The sequence below is a fragment of the Oryctolagus cuniculus genome, chromosome 8 (assembly GCF_964237555.1).
Source record: "Oryctolagus cuniculus chromosome 8, mOryCun1.1, whole genome shotgun sequence".
In the NCBI taxonomy this organism is placed as follows: Eukaryota; Metazoa; Chordata; class Mammalia; order Lagomorpha; family Leporidae; genus Oryctolagus; species Oryctolagus cuniculus.
The window spans coordinates 16,848,475-16,865,771 of record NC_091439.1 but is presented as its reverse complement, the minus strand read 5'-3'; the positions used below and the strand labels follow the sequence as shown (position 1 = coordinate 16,865,771).

General features: G+C 46.3%; 1 protein-coding gene across 5 annotated transcripts in view; it reads left to right on the top strand.

Moving 5' to 3' along the window:
- Nucleotides 1–17,297, top strand: part of ARHGAP10 (Rho GTPase activating protein 10) — a 362,697-nt gene that overhangs the window by 132,721 nt on the left and 212,679 nt on the right. For 4 of the 5 annotated variants that reach the window (XM_051819397.2, XM_070047462.1, XM_070047463.1 and 1 more), the window contains exon 4: nt 9,282–9,353. The exons of the other annotated variant lie outside the window; for it this stretch is intronic. In XM_051819397.2, the coding sequence (XP_051675357.2) occupies nt 9,282–9,353 (72 nt within the window). The remainder of the gene's footprint in view (nt 1–9,281; nt 9,354–17,297) is intronic. 5 annotated transcript variants of the gene reach the window in all.

Here is a 17,297-nt window from a genome sequence, read left to right as displayed (position 1 = left end):
CTTCACATTGCTCTTGGGTAACTTGTGATGTTCTTTTCATTTACTCCGAGGATGGAGTTTTGGGGTTCTTGTTGAAGAGGTGGTCTCTGTGTGCTGATGCCTATGGCTACTGTTATCAGAGCATTTCCGCTGTCCCACTCTGCCAGCAGTACAGTCCACCAGGCCCCTCTAGCCTTCTGCTGTGATCCTCTCTGCCTTCATCTGCTTCTGTGACCTTGGCCTGCTTCTAGTTCCATGCCCTGAACTTGTTGGTTTTTCCTTCTCTGCATGGGGTGTTTATCTTTTGCCTGGAGAGCCTCTACCTCCTCCTTCTGGCTCAGCATTGCAGGATCTCCTTTGGGAAGGCTTCTCTGACCCAACGTTTTTCCTCCAGTGTGCCCAGTAGATCTGTGAAGCTTGCCAGCACCTCACATGATGCTGGTATGATGCTGGTGTATTGACACCTGCTGGAAATACTCTCTCCCATGGTCCTAATCAGACCCTTCTCCCTTGGTTGTTGGAGAGTCCCACAAGGCTGATGGATGTCTTCCTGTCCCAGGGGGCCTTCATCCCTGTCCAGGAGTGTTCCTGTTCCTCTAGGAATATCCCCTCTCCTATTTGCAATGATTCTTCCATTTGTTCTTTTTCTATCGAAACTTCTTCCCGTGCCCACCTTCTCTGAAGGACCTTGCCTTGCACTTGAAGGAAGAGTAACTGTCTGATAGCAACTCCTTCTGCTTTTCTTCTTGACATCTGCCTATCTGTGTTGGCACCTGTTTTCTCTTTACTGCTACTCTAAGGGAGGGAAGGCTCCTCACTGCTGTCATAGGTCAACTCTATGCAGCATCAGTATCCTGCTCTTATGTTCAAGACTTTGAATCATCTTTTTTTCCTTATAAGATTTATTTGCTTATTTGAAAGGCAGAGTGATGGAGGGAGGGAGAGAGAAAGGAAGGGGGATGGAGGAAGTAGAGGGAAAAGTGGGGGAGGAGGAGGAGACATCTTCCATCCACTGGTCTGCTCCCAGATTAACACAACGGCCAGTCTGGGTCTCCCACATAGGTGGCAGGGGCCCAGGTACTTGGGCCATCATCTGCACTTCCCCAGCACACTAGCAGAAGGCTGGACTGGAAGTGGAAGTAGTTGGCAGTCAAACTGGGACTCTGGTATGGGATGTGAGTGTCCCAGGTGGTGACTTAATCCACTGTACCACAATGCCCTCCCCTGGGCCAGCTTTTCTGGAAGCTTTGCAATTGAGATGTGCTCTCATCCCTTACATTCCAACCTTCCAATTTAGGAAAACAAAGACACATCTCCAGCTTAGCTGTGTTCCCAGCCAGCAAGTCATCCTCTCTGTGTGTTGCTTTTGTGGTGGTTTCCCTGTGTTCTCCCCTTTCAGTTGCAAATGCACTCCTTGCTACACCTTTCTCCCACCTTTCTGTCTAGCTGGTCTGATGCTTTCCTGAGCTTGGCAGTTCACAGCACTAAAGCCCTTTCTGCTTTGATCCCGCACCCCGGTGGCTTCTTCCTAGTCTCCGTTGTCATCTTCTCTGCCTGATCTTCCTTCGCCTGACTTAAGTGCCTGTTCTGGAACATTTGCTTGCTTTCTTCGACCACGTCCAGTCTATCTAGTTCAATAATTTTAAGCACCATCTACTTGCTGATGCCTGGCAAATGCATGTCTTTGATCTGGACCGCCTATTTGACTAAGGAAAAGTCTGTGTATCTCTCTGTCCCTCTCTCTCTCCTATCCACCAGTTGAATCATCAAATGCCTGCAATATCTAGGGCTGAGTCAGGTCATCTGGGGCCCCCACATGGGTAGCACGGACTGAAATACGGGAGCCATCATCAGCTGCTTCCCAGGGTATGCATTGTCAGGAAGCTGGAATTGGGAGCCAGAGGCGGCACTCCACACCAGGTACTCCAATATGGGATGCAGGTATCTCCGGTGGTGTCTAAACTGCTGTGCCAAGTGTCCACCTCAGTATCTCATTTAACACGAGCCCTTAGTCTGGTCTGTTCTCCTGGATGCTTTTCCTTAAGATTTTCCTGGTTCAATAAATAGTTTTTTTTTTTTAATTTATTGATTTATTTGAAAGGCAGAGTTACAGAGAGAGACAGAGAGATGTCTTCCATCCGCTGGTTCACTCCCCAGATGGCCACATTGGCTGGAGCTGTGCCAATCCAGAGCCAAGAGCCAGGAGCTTTCTCCAGGTCTCTAATGCTGGTGTAGAGGCCCAAGGACTTGGACTATCTCCCACTGCTTTTCCAAGTCACAGCAGAGAGCTGGATTGGAAGTATAGCAGTTGGAACTCGAACTGGCGCCCATATGGAATGCCAGCACTGCAGGTGGCAGCCTTACCTGCCACAGCACCAGTCCCTAAATAGCAGTATTTTCTATTCAATTGCTCATGCAAGAAATCTGGAATGATCCTGGAAGTTTCTACCTTTTCCACATTCTGTCACCCGTTATGTGGACTGCACATGCAGATGTCCTTCAGATCTGCCTACCTCTCCTTGTTTCTGCTGTCAATAGCTTTGAACCAACCACTGCCCTCTCTTGCCTGTGCCACTGTGGAAGCTTCCTAATAAGTCAGCCTGCCTGCCTGCCTGCCTTCTTTCCTTCTTTCCTTCTTTCCTTCTTTCCTTCCTTCCTTCCTTCCTTCCTTCCTTCCTTCCTTCCTTCCTGAGTGGACAGTGAGAGAAACAGAGAGAAAGGTCTTCCTTTGCTGTTGGTTCACCCTCCAATGGCCGCTGCGGCCGGCGCACCGTGCTGATCCGATGGCAGGAGCCAGGTACTTCTCCTGGTCTCCCATGGGGTGCAGGGCCCAAGCAGTTGGGCCATCCTCCACTGCACTCCCTGGCCACAGCAGAGAGCTGGCCTGGAAGAGGGGCAACCGGGACAGAATCCGGTGCCCCAACTGGGACTAGAACCCGGTGTGCCGGCGCCGCAAGGAGGAGGATTAGCCTAGTGAACCGCGGCACCGGCCCCTAGTAAGTCTGTCTTCTTCTAGGTTTATACACCTCTAATCTCTCTTTTACAGAGTAGCCAGCACAGTCTTTTTGTTTTTTTTTGGACAGAGTGGACAGAGAGAAAGGTCTTTTGCCATTGGTTCACCCTCCAATGGTCGCCGCAGCCAGCGCACTGCGGCCGGCATATCGCGCTGATCCGAAGCAAGGAGCCAGGTCTTCTCCTGGTGTCCCATGGGGTGCAGGGCCCAAGCACTTGGGCCATCCTCCACTGCACTCCCTGGCCACAGCAGAGAGCTGGCCTGGAAGAGGGGCAACCGGGACAGAATCTGGTGCCCGGACTGGGACTAGAACCCAGTGTGCCACCACCGCAGGCAGAGAATTAGCCTAGTGAGCCTCGGCGCCGGCCACCTGCACAGTCTTTTAAAGTTCTGTTGACCATTGTGTCAGTTCTTTGTGGCATAATCCTGGGTGGGTGGGCGTTTGGCACAGTGGTTAAGACAACACTTTAGAAAACCCAAGTTTAGGCCAGTGCTGTGGCTCACTTGGCTAATCCTCCCCCTGTGGCACTGGCATCCCATATGGGCTCTGGTTTCTAGTCCCGGTTGCTCCTCTTCCAGTCCAGCTCTTTGCTCTGGCCCGGGAAGGCATTGGAGGATGGCCCAAGTGCTTGGGCGCCTGCACTGGTGTGGGAGACCAGGAGGAAGCTCCTGGCTGCTGGCTTCGGATCGGTATAGCTCTGGCCGTGGCGGCCATTTGGGGGGTTAACCAACGGAAGGAAGACCTTTCTCACTGTCTCTCTCTCTCTCACTGTTTAACTCTGTCAAATGAATGAATGAATGAATGAATGAAAACCCAAGTTCCATATCAGAGTGCCAGTGTTAAAGTCCTGGTTCCCCATCCACTTCCAGTTGCCTGCAGATACACATGAGGGAGGCAGCAGATGGGGTCCAAGTGGTTGAGTCCCTGCCACTGATGTGAGAAACCTGGATTGAGTTCCTAGGACAGGCCTGACCATTGTGGGCATTTGGAGAGTGAACTAGCAGCTGGGAAATTGGTCTGTCTCTTTATTTGCCTTTCAAATAAATGAAAGTAAATAAAAATTAAAAACCCCAAAAATAAAAATGGGGGGCCTGGCACTGTGGCGTAGTGGATAAAGCTGCTGCGTGCAGTTCCAACATCCCATATGGGCACTGGTTTGAGTCCCAGCTGCTCCACTTCCAATCCATGTCTCTGCTATGGCCTGGGAAAGCAGTAGAAGATGGCCCAAGTGCTTGGGCTCCTGTACCCACATGGGAGACCCAGAGGAAGCTACTGGCTCCTGGCTTCTGATTGGCCCAGCTCCGGCCATTGTGGCCATTTGGAGAGTGAACCAGTTGATAAGACTTCTATCTCTCTCTGCCTCTGCCTCTCTGTAACTCTTCCTTTCAAATAAATAAATAGATAAATCTTTAAAAAAAAAATGGAGTTCAGCATTTCCTGGCCATCCATCTCTCCTCTCTTCCCACTCATTCTATTGTCCCTAATGCTCCAGTCATACTTGCCTCTTGATATTTGTTGTAACAGATGAACTGCTTCTTGCTTAATCCTTTGCTTCTCTGGCTTTCAAACTTGACACAATTTCCTTTGCTCTTTGCACCTCTAATTCTTGCACATTTCACATCTTGGTGAAGCTCCCTCCCTGAGCACGTTTCTTATACCTCCTCTAGTGACTTCCTCCCAGTGCCCCCACTTTTCCCCACTGGAAGGAATTACTAGAATTTGCAATCACATACCTACTTAACTGTCCACATATCCATTATCTGTCACTACTAATCAGCTTTTCCTTTCTTTAATGAAAATATCTGATAAAACCTTCCTAGGAAGAGGGGTTATATTGGCTTAAAGTTTAGGAGTGTCACAGTTCAAGGTTAGGTGGCTCCATTAGTCTAGCATCTGATGAGAGCAGAACACATACAGAGCGAGTGTCCTTGGTGAGCCAGGGTGCAGAGAGATACAGGGAGCACATTTGTCTTCCCTGTGGTCTTTCCAAATAATGCCATTGGAACTTGCCCCAGTGCAATCCAATCCAGTTTCTAAGACACCACCTTTCCATACCATAATAAGATTAAGTTCCATCCTTAATTAATTAATACAAGATGGGGCTGGTGTTGTGGTGGCATAGCCGCTGGGGTAAAGCTGCTGCCTCCAAGGCTGGAATTCCAAATGGGTGTCGGTTCCTGTCCTGATTGCTCTGCTTCCCATCCAGCTCCCTGCTAATGACCCAGGAAAGCAGTGGAAGGTGGCTCAAGTGCCCGACTGTTACGGTGGATTGGGGGCAAGAGGCGCAGAGTGACCACACAGACACCAGGAGTCGGGTGAAAGCAGGCCAGAGGCCAGCAACCTGCAGACTCATTTATTTCAGTTGGTGCAGCAGCTTATATAGCCGAGGCAGCCAATCCTGTCAAAGGGCATTTTATGCCCTAACCAATCATTGCCTGTTGCCAGGCATGCTCCTTTGCTAGGTGGGTTCTGAAATCATTTCCTGAGTAACTGACACTTGCTTGCTAGTGCTATCTTGGCATGGGCTTCTCATTCCACCAACTGACCCCTCACTACCCACATGGGAGACCTGGAAGAAGCTTCTGCCCCAGCCCTGGCCATTGTGGCTTTCTGGGAAGTGAATCAGCAGATGGAAGCTCTCTGTCTTTCTCTCACTGCTTCTCTGTAACTCTTTCAAATAAATAAATGAATCTTAAGAAAATAATAGTTAATATAAGACTTGGCATCAAGCCCCCAAGCATGGGCCTTTGGGGGGACTTTCAAACTATTATCCAAACCATCAAAGTCTTCCCTACTGGCAAGGGAAGAAGGATGTATTTTTGTTTATAGTAGATCAATCACTTATCACCAGGCAATGGATATGGAGCAAATATGTCTACTGCAATAGTTTATTAAGATGGCTACTTTGAGCTCAAGAAACTCCACAACAACAAAACAAACAACCCTGTTAAGAAGTAGGCAAAGGACTTAAACAGGTATGTGGGGAGCAGCTCGGACTAGACTGTTACTGGAATTAAGACTTATTCTATGCATCTGCTCTCCCACAATATGGCGCTGGGAGAGAAGAAAACAGCTTCTGCACAGCTGCCTCCAGTTCAGCCAATAAACTGTAGGACCTGCTCCTGATTGGAGGAGAGCAGCGTACTCGGCGTGTGGGCAGCCGAGCACGGATTGGCAGAGGAGGACTATAAAGGAGGAGAGAGATGGCATGCACCAGGAACATCTAAGGGGAACATCTAAGGGGAACATCTAAGGGGAACACCTGTGCAGCCCCCAGAGAGCCGGCCAGCGGTGTGCCGCTCCCCTGCGGAAGTGGGGAATGTGGCCAGGGGGAACCGCCCTTCCACGGAGGTGGAAGGGACAGTAGCCAACCCGGGAAGAACCAGCAGCAAACCCGGGGAGGGCCGAGCAGACGAAAGAACAGCGCAGGGTCCTGTGTCGTTCCTCCACGAAGACGGGGAGCGACATAATGGTGCCGTGACTCGGATATGAAGCCTAGGCAGGGTTTAGTGTCGTTCCTCCACGAAGAGGGGGAGCGACATAATGGTGCCGTGACTCGGATATGAAGCCTAGGCAGGGCTTTGTGTCGTTCCTCCACGAAGAGGGGGAGCGACATAATGGTGCCGTGACTCGGATATGAAGCCTAGGCAGGGTTTAGTGTCGTTCCTCCACGAAGAGGGGGAGCGACAAGGTATTTTTCAAAAGAGGAAATCTAGGTGGCCCACAGACACATGAAAAAATGCTCAGGATCTCTAAGCCATCAGAGAAATGCAAATCAAAACCACAATGAGGTTTCACCTTATCCCAGTTAGAATGGCTTTGATACAGAAATCAACAAACAACAAATGCTAGTGAGGATGTGGGGAAAAAGGTATCCTAATGCACTGTTGGTGGGTATGTAAACTGTTATAGCCACTGTAGAGGATAGTATGGAGATACCTTAGAAATCTGAATATAGACCTACCATATGACCCAGCCATCCCACACCTGGGAATTTATGCAAAGGAAATGAAATCAGCGTTTAAAAGAGTTATCTGCACCCCCATGTTTATTGCAGTTCAGTTCACAGTAGCTAAGATAAGGAATCAACCCAAATGTCTGTCAATGGAAAACTAGATAAAGAAATTATGGGATATGTACACCGTGGAATACTACGTAGTAGGAAAGATGGCTACTTTGAATGTGGAGAAGGTTCTCTCAGTGTTGTCTGTTGACTAAGCCTGGGCTCAGAATGTTATTTTGAATCCCTGTTCCTATCCTCTTTGCACTTGAGCAGTTATCATTCCCTATGATCTCAGCCTGTAATGCTGAGCTGACCTCTTTCCTGAATGTTAGTCTCCGTGGAAGGTGGATTATATGTAGGTTTATTCAGGAACAGTAGTAGGCTAGATCCATATGCGGAAACTAAGCATGTGGCACCAGTGCTCATATAAATGTGTTAAATTAACCTGTGAGGCATTATATGTAAATTGGATTATGTTGACAATATATAACAGAACTTCTTGTGTGCCAGGGCAGGGAATCTGGCAGTTAGGCTGGATAAGGCCCTTGAAATCATTGATATGGCTCTGTTGAGGCAAGCGTAGGTGGGACATGAAATACAGTAGATCTATAGCAGGCTAACTTTTTTTTTTTTTTAGATTTTATTTTATTTATTTGAAAGAGTTACAGAGAGAAGTAGAGACAGAGAGAGGGCTTCCATTTGCTGGTTCATTCCCCAAAGTGCCGCAATAGCCAGAGCTGAGCTGAGCTGAGACGAAGCCAGGAACCAGGAGCTTCTTCTGGGTCTCCCACATGGGTGCAGGGGCCCAAGGGCTTGGGCCACCCTCTGCTGCTTTCCCAGGCACATTAGCAGGGAGCTGGATCAGAAGTGGAGCAGCCAGGACCCTGGCACCCATGTGGGATATTGGCGCTGCAGGCAGGGGCTTTAACCCACTGTACCACAGTACCAGCCCCAGGCTAACTTTTAAGTTGGTGATTTTGTAGGGCCTGTAAATGATGTTAGAAATATCCAAATTGTCTTTAGCAAAAAAAAGGTTCTCCACCCCTGTTGTGTATGCTCTCCCATAAGAAGCTTGGGACATTCCGGTATTCCTGGCCTGTGCTGCAGGGTCCCTGTCCTGCTCTCGACTATGGAGAACTCTTTGCTCTTGTTGTAGGTCACATGGTCTAGAATGGAGAGAGGATAAAATGAAATTATTGGGAGATAATCCTTTCCCCTGGCTAGCTCCTGCTCTTCACTTTTCCTTTTAGACGTGTTGCCCTAACTCTTTTACATCTGAGTGACAAATTCTCTAAGTGGGAGTGAGTAGAACCTGGGAAGGCAGCGTGGAGCCTGGGGTAGAAGCTGGAACTCTGAGCATCTTGCATGTGGTCATAGCCACTATCTTACAGTATAAGTCTCTTTGGCAGAGACCGTACATGATGGAACACTGCAAAGGCGCTTTTGGCTAATTTAAGAATCCTTTTGTATTCTAAATCACTTTTTTTTTTTTGTAATTTTAAGCTTGGATTTGGGTAGCTGTTTAAAAAATAAAAGATAAATGCCACATGGTTTTACAGTGAGTGTTTGGAGATGTTTTTCACTTTCTGTTTTGGGTATTTCTCGGCGGCATATTTTTATTAACATGTTCTTGGGTGAGTGGTCCCTCTTATTTCCATTTTCAGCATATTCTAACTTGAAATGAAATGCCCAAATCAGTGAATATAAGAAATGAACGTGGTTTGTGGAGTTTGCGTGCGGCCCCCGTCATGTCCATCTTCCTGATGGAGTGTTGGCCATTGCGTTCCCGTATTTGCTCTGTGAGCCTCTTGCAACTCTTCTTGGCTTACGATTAATTTTCAGTAAGGAGGGGGTGCTGGCTGTATTTAACTGAGCGGCTGCATAATGTAGTCTGATTACCAATAAAGGAATGTAATTGAATTTTAAATTTCTGAGGAGGGGGAGGAAAAACAAAATCTCAAACAGAAGTGTTCTGTTAATGAACGTGATAGACCCTTTGTTGTTGAAAGATGGCCTTGTTACTACCCTGTGGAAGCACACTGGGCCTGTGTTGCATCATTGGCTGTGTGCTCCACCTCCTCTTCCCTGAAAATATTTATGGGGTCCTCGTGTTTTAATATATGGAGAAGTGATTCAATTGTTGCACTGGCAGGATGAAACAAGGCAGTTCAATATGTTGTTGATATTTTTTCTGGGGAGGTGGACCAGGGTAAGCGAAATACTTAATGTTTTTCTTGTTTGGGGACCTAATACTCTATTCTTTTGTTGTCACTCATGTTTTCTAGGCACTAAGTGTAACTGAAACCCTGATCAAGCCCTTGGAAAAATTCAGAAAAGAGCAACTTGGAGCTGTGAAGGTTGGTGTCTAGTTGGAGTACACGTGGAGTAAACAGAGTGGCTGCCTCGGCAGCTCCAGGGTACACTACATTGACAGCTGGCAGCTTCAGCAGAGAGGCTGGAGTAAACCATCTGTTGTTTCATGTTTTAAATGGACTTTCTCCCCTTTGGGGGTTTGGAATTGAATACAAAACAAAAACACCTGGGCAGGGTGGTAAACCCTTTCATAATCCACTTTTGCTTCTTGTTTCCAGAATTTTAAAAATATCATTAATCAAACAGCACATTTGCTCTGAACAGGAGGATCTTATCCCTGTAGGGGCTGTGGTTATTTCAGAATACACCTCAGTTTTATGATAGAGTATAGCTTTACCATATGGTACAGCAGCATCTCTAATCCTAAACCCTGATGCCAGTGACACTAGGAAGAGAATTTTAGGGTGTTGGCCTGGAATTTCCATCAATTTAACAAGGGTTTATTGAATTGCTGCTGTGGGCCAACTTGGTTTGAGCATTGTGTTTTGTGTAGTGCCTTTTGTGTGTTGTATGGTATTGAAGATGAGCAGAGCACAGACTATGCACTGAAGGGGCTGGGAGTTAGCCAGGATTTCCGGGAATAATGCAGTGACTTTGCTAGGGGGAGCATGGGATATATTTAGCAGCTTCTCAAGTTTGTAATCTGACTTTGGAAATGAACCCAGAGAAACAATTGGCACTAACCTTTCCTGAATTTTGTATCTGTACTCGAGGGATAAATAAGTTGTATTTGCAGGTTGTTGGCCATTTTTGGCTTGGCCCTAGAAGAAGAGAATCATGTCAGTTTTGGGTAGCAAAGAGGGTTGGTATAGCTGTTTTTTTTTTTCCCCCATATACCTGCAAGTGTGAGTATTTTTCCTTTATCTTCCTGAATGAGTCTATTAAAATCCCTTAGTACAAACATACATTGTGGTCTCAATAGCTGTAACCACATAGATGGGCCCAAGGAGCTCTGTCTTCTTAGATAATACCTCCTGAATCAGTTTTCCTTGGACTGACTTGTTAAACTACTTGATCTTTCTTTTTGGTGTACTATTTTACTTTTTTTTGGAAAGATTGCCAGCGAGCCAGAGAGTTGCCATCTGGCAGTTCACTTCCCTAAGTGCCCTCCATGGCCCAGACTGGGTTGGGCCCAAGCTGGAGCAGGGAACTCAACCCAGGTCTCCCACGTGGATAGCAGGAATGCAATTACTTGAGCCATCACTGCTGCCTCCCTGGGTGTGCATTAGCAAGAGCTGGAGTCAGCAGCCAGAGCCACAAATTGAACCCAGTCACTCGCATGGTATGAAGGTGTCCCAGCAGACAACTTCACCACCAGGCAAGCTCCTGGCCCTGTTGCGCGGTTGTACGTGGAGCGCTGTGAATGGAGGAGGTTCAGACCACGTGGGCAGTGCAGGTTGGTGGAGGCCCCCAGGCCCTTTCTGCTTAGCTGCTTGCAGCGGGGTTGCCCCTCTGACTTTGCAGCAGGAGACTGGAGGGAGGGCAGGTTCGTCCTTGTGACCTTGGACACATAACTGGCTTTAGTTTCTTCCCTGTAGGAGGAAGCGCTGAGGGATCTGAATACCCGCTCTCGCAGTTTTGTGATCGTGTTTTGTGTGATCATGTCTCCTTGGGCTATTTAAAGGATCCAACACACTGATGCTCTGTTAATATTTCATGACTGGTAGTGCTTGTTCCATTTCTTATTTTTCTTATTTCAGTTGGATGGTGGAGAGGGAGGGCCAAGATTATATTACAGAAATGAAAAATCATGACTTGACTTGTGTCTGTCTGTCTAGCTTTATATATTTTTTAATTTTTATTTATTTATTTATTTTTTTGACAGGCAGAGTGGATAGAGAGAGAGAGACAGTGAAAAAGGTCTTCCTTTGCCGTTGGTTCACCCTCCAATGGCTGCCACGGCTGGCATGCTGTGGCCGGTGCACTGCGCTGATCCGAAGCCAGGAGCCAGGTACTTCTCCTGGTCTCCCATGGGGTGCAGGGCCCAAGCACTTGGGCCATCCTCCACTGCACTCCCGGGCCACAGCAGAGAGCTGGCCTGGAAGAGGGGCAACCGGGACAGAATCCAGCGCCCCGACCGGGACTAGAACCCGGTGTGCTGGCGCCGCTAGGTGGAGGATTAGCCTATTGAGCCACGGCGCCGGCCTGTCTGTCTAGCTTTTTAAAAAATGTGCTTTCCACCTCTGACTTTTAGAAATTTCTGACCTTGGCTCTTCTGTTGACTCCTGTGTCCTAACAAAGTTTCCCAGTTTCTGACCATGTTCTGTTCAGAGAATATCCTGCAAGGAGACTTGCAAACTAATGCCTTTGTTAAAGAGCTTGTCCTGTGTTCTTGTTTAGTGCAGTGTGTGTTTTAGCTGTTGTACCCGCTGATGTTACCTATTAGGAGCCAGTCATTGTAGGTCATAGAGAGAAGCATTGTTTCCCCCATTAATTAATTTACTTGATTAGCAGGGGGGAGTGAGGGGGAGAGAGAGCACGCAAAGGAGAGTATATTCTGCATCTGCTGGGTCACTGCTCAGTTGCCCACTGTAGCTAGGCAAGGCAGAAGCCAGGAGCTGGGAACTCCATCTGAGTCTCTCATGTGGGTGACAGGGACCCAATTACTTGAGCTGTCGTTGCTGCCTTTTAGGGTGTATGTTAGCAGGAGGCTGTAACTGGGAGTGGGACTGGGACTTGAACCCACACACTCTGATATGGGATACAAGCCTCCAAATCTATGTTTTAGCCAGGGACCAAACATCTCTGGGATAAGCCTTTGTTCTAACTGCCCATTTTGCACTTGAAAGTGAATGGTCGCAAAAGGTGATTGTGTGTATTATATGGGCAATATACAAACATCTGTCTTTTCCATTAGATTGTTAACTCTTTAAAAGGAAAAACCACATTTTTTTCCTTTTCTTTTTGTTAAGATTTATTTATCTACTTCGAAGGCTGAGAGTGAAAGAGAGAGAGAGAGAGATCGAGATCTTCTGTGTGCTGGTTCACACCCCAAATGGCCATAACAGCCAGGACTCGGGCAGGCCGAAGCCAGGAACCAGGAAGTCCGTCCAGGTCTGCGACATGGGTGGCAATGGCTCAAGTACTTGGGCCACCTTTCAGTGCTTTTCCAAGATGAGTTAGCAGGGAGCTGAATCAGAAGGAAGCAGAGAGGCCGGGACTCAAAGCGGTGCTCCCATATGGGATGCCATTGTTGCAGGCAGCAGCTTAACGCACTGTACCACAATGCTGGGCCCTATTTTTTTTTATTTTTCACCAGTATCCACCTTGCCTTACACTCTGTAAGGTACCTAATAAATAACCCATTCAAGCAGTAATTGTAGAAGAACCAGGAAAGAGGTGTGGTTGGGAAGTTTGGTAACTTTCAGTATGTGTGTTTCTTTAACACGTGGTTCTATTTGACAAGCACACATTCATGGTCCTCTGTTAATCTCCTTCCTTGGGATACTTTAAAAAGGGCTAGTGAACCTAGTTTAGGTGGCATAACAGTGTTCATGTGGATATTTAAGAAAATCCTTAGATGGCATCAGAAGTTTTAGGTACTAGCATTGACCTTTTTATCTTCTCTTTCCTCTTCTCTTCCCATCTGGAGTGACATGGCCCTTGCTTTTCTATGAAGCTCTTGTGGTTCTGGTCGTTCCTTCTTTTTCCCAAGGTCCAGAAAGCCAACTAGACGTTGACCTGTGGTTTAAATGCAATCTAAGCCATGAGAAATCAGTGTATTCCATCAGCTGGATTTTCTAAAAACTCCAAGATGTTCTCCACTGTTCTGTTTCCATTTGGATATGCTCTCCTGGAGTCCTGTCTGCTTTGTGCTTATTCCTCTGTTTTGTAGGTTCTGTGCATTTTCTTAAAGTTTTTATTGTTATTATATTAAAAATTATTTGAGAGATAAGAACAAGATTTCTCATCTACTAGTTTACTCCCCTAATGCCTGCAATAACTGGGACTGAGCCAGGCTAACACAGGAGCCAGGAACTCAATCCAGGTGTCTCACATGGGTACCTGAGCCGTCACCTGCCGTTTCCCATGGTGCACATCAGCAGGAAGGTGGAACCAGAAGTGGAGCTGGAACTTGAACTCAGGCCTTCTGATAAGGGATGTGGCTATCCTGAGAAGCACCTTTACCACTGTTCCAAATAGCCACCCCCCTCTGATTTTTTGAGATTTAAAAAGCAAGATTTATTAGAGTCAAAGACCCAGCCTGAGCGACATAGAGGGGGGATTCCAAGACAGGAGGAAAACTGGCACCTTTATTTTATTTTATTTGACAGACATTCATATTCAAACACACAGAGCGAACAGCTAGGAGCTTGAGATAGAAATTGAACCCAGATCCTCTGATATGGGACATGAGCACCTTGACTTAGCTATGCCAAAAGCCCACCTCATGCATGCTGATTCTAACCTCTGAAACAAAGCACCCATTTACCATAGCAAGACACAGGTTGTTCAGTATGCGTTTATATCAACTTACTCTTAAGCCTTTTTTTTTCTTTTAAAATCAAGGCCTTTCTCAGTTCTTATCTCTACTTTTTGAAAAAGATTTATTTGTTTACTTTAAAAGATTCATTTATTTACTTGAGAGCTAGACTTAAAGTCAAAGAGAGGAAGAGGGCTCCTATCTGCTGGTTCCCTCCCCAAATGAACTCAATAGTTGGAACCAGGAGCCAGGAGCTTCTTTTGGATCTCCCATGTGAGCACAGGGGCCCAAGCACTTGGGCTTTCTTCCACTGCTTTTCCAGGCCATGGTAGAGAGCTGGATCAGAAGTGGAGCAGCTGGGACTAGAACCAGTGCCCATATAGGATGCCGGTGCCTCAGGCAGAGCTTAACCTACTACGTCACAGCATCGACCCCAAAAGATTTATTTATATATTTGGAAGTCAGAGGTACACAGAGAGGGGAAAAGACAGAGAAATCTACCGCTGGTTCACTCCCCAAATGGCTGCAGTGGCTGGAGCTGGGCCAGGCTGGAACCAGGAGCCAGGAGCTTCTTCTGGGTCTTCATTGTGGGTACAAGGATCCAGGCACTTGGGACATCTTCTGCTGCCTTCCCAGATAGTAGCAGGGAGCTGGATCAGGAGTGGAGCAGCTGGGTCTTGAACTGGCGCCCAAATGGGATGCCAGCATTGCAGGCCACAGCTTTACTGCTTCGGTACAACATCAGCCCTGTCTTCCCTCCTTTTCAGGCTCTTTGGCCTCTCTTGAGGAGAGTGCCACCTGTTCCCCAGGGTTCTACAGTACTTTGCTGGTAGGCTTCACTCATCAGATGCTAATGAGGCCACAGGAAATGAATACAGGTACCAGGTCACTCAGAAGCCAAGTATGGTGCATAAAATCTCCGAGAAACACCATCCACACAAAATTTATGTTGTTAAAAGTTATGGTGAAAGAATTTCAAGTGACTATTTCAAACATTGTGCCAATGGGCCTGGTTTGGTACAGCAAGCTGGCTGCTCCACTTCTGATCCAGCTCCTTGCTAATGTGCCTTGCAAAGCAGTAGATGAAGACCCAGGTGACTGGGCCCCTGCCACCCACGTGGGATACCTGGATGGAATTCCAGGCTCCTGGCTTTGGACTGGCCCAGCCTTAGCCATTGTGGCCATTTGGGGAGTGAACCAGTGGGTAGAAGATCTCTCTCTCCCCCTCTCTCTAACTCTGCCTTTAAAATAAATATGTAAATCTTTTAAAAAAATTTGACCAAATAAGTAATAAAAATAGTGAAAATCCATGTCTCTTAATGTGGGTGACAGTGACTCAGATCTTTAGCTATTGTCTGCTGCTTCCCAGGTGTGTTAGCAGGGGACTGGCTTGGAAGCATGAAGTGTGAAGTAGCTGGGACTTGAACCAGCTTTCCAGTATAGATGCTAACATGCCGAGTGGTGGTTTAACCCACTGGACCGCAACGCCCAGCCCTCTTTATGTATTTCATGGATGTTATTAAGGAGTGCTTTGAGCAGAAAAGTGCTTATTAAAGAGTTTCTTATGCATTAAGAAGTTTTACTTCTTTTCTCAGATATTTGTTGCAGTTTTCTCAACGTAGTTGGTTATTGTCCATACTTTAGAAGTTCTTATGGCTTTTTGCATTTTTTTCACTTAGAAGATCCTTCTCTGTTCTGAGAACTGATGAAAACATTCTCTGTTATGGTTTCATTTTTTACTTGTGACTCTTTCAGTCCATCTGGAATTAATTTTGTTCGGGGTGGGGTTCTCTTTCTGTTTCCCAGTGTTTAAACAATGGTACTCACACCGTTGGTTGAGTAATGGTTTTCTGACCCAGTGATTTGTGATGAGGCCTGCGTATATGTACTTTACTTCCAATGGCGTCCAAAAGATCTGCGTATCTGAGTTGTGGTTGTCAGGTTTGTGAAATCCCTCCGTCACCCACACAACGTGTGTCCGGTTTGTCCAGTTACACTATTTTCAGCAGTATCATTTATGTAAATTTTTTGGCATATGCAGTTTTACAACAGACTACAAACTGGCTTCCTGTGAGTCATACTTAATCCGTAAACATAAATTTTGTGCGACTTACTCATGTTGTTAAAGTTTTAAAAAATTTATTGCCACCATTTAAAGATATTAGGTTTTCCAGCTGTTCTAGACAAGTCAGGAGAGGTGGCTTAGAGGATCTTGGGCTAACACAGCAGGGACCAGGGCAGCAGGGTTTCTGCTGTGGCCCCTCTGGAGCAGGCGGGGCTGTCTGATTTGTCATTGCCTCACCCATTTGTCAAGCCTTTCTTTCTCAGCCCTCTTCACTCATTATGTTAGTGCCTGGCCCAGACTCATTGGAGCTTGTCGTGTCTGTTTTTTCTTACAACATAAACAATATATATTTTTTTTATTTAACTCGATCCTTGATGTAGCTTTTGGGATGCTGCTGTTTAATTTATATTGTATGTGCAAAGGTACTTCAGCAAGTTCATGGGAAAATGGTATTAAAAAGCAATTTCATTTTGCTGTAAAAGAATTTTGAAAACTGAGCATAATTTTTTATAGTACACATATTCCTTGAACTTTCTGAAGATCCCTTATGTTTCCTGAAAGAAAAAAAGATACATTCTATTCTGTATTGAAAGCTCCTTGAATACATTCTGCTTTAACATTTGTATTTTGTCAGGATAAGAAATCAAAGGAGCAGAGAGAAACGAGATAATATTCTAGAATGGTATTAAGAACAAATGTAAGAAGAAATCATTCTCTCAGTCTTAGGATTCCAAGACCAAACACAGTAGCATTTGTTTAATACCATGTATGGACAAATGCATTTCTATTCTTGTTGGTGGGCGTGATGTTGATCCCTGGCTGAATTCTTTCTTTAGCACCATGTTCTTTCATTTCCAGCTTTTACCCACATGTTCATTTGCATGCCCTGCGTTTGCTGAGTGTGCTGGGTGTGTTGAATGCTGGTTTCAGCATCTCTTCTTCCTTTGTCCCTTTCTGTGATTCAGATGAAAACAAATAAATGAGTAAAATATTTCCTGTGTTCCGGGTGAGTACAAGTCTGCAAAGTGAGCAAATGTTGCATGCCCTGTGATCTTGCTTTGCGGCCTGCTTGTGGTCCACGTGGAGGCCTGGCCTCCGTCCCTGTTTTGTTGGAACCTGAGAAACTGAGTTTCAGAGAATGCCGGGATCCTCGTGCAAAGCTCACGGGCAGTCGGTGACCAGGGTTGGACGCCATACTCCAATCATGTCAAAGCAGTGGGGGTTTTGAAGTCACGGGCCATGTGTTTGCTTGAGTTTTACTTTCTGTGAGTCATTAAAATTGTTGATGAAAAACATAATAATAAAAAGCAGAAAAGAGTCACCATATAATGTTAATAACTTAGACAAAAAAAAAAAATTAGTTGTAACCCAAAAAGAAAATCAGGGCAGCAAAGAAAAAGAAAGTGCTCCAGTTTAACGAAAGAGAGGACGATCCAATAA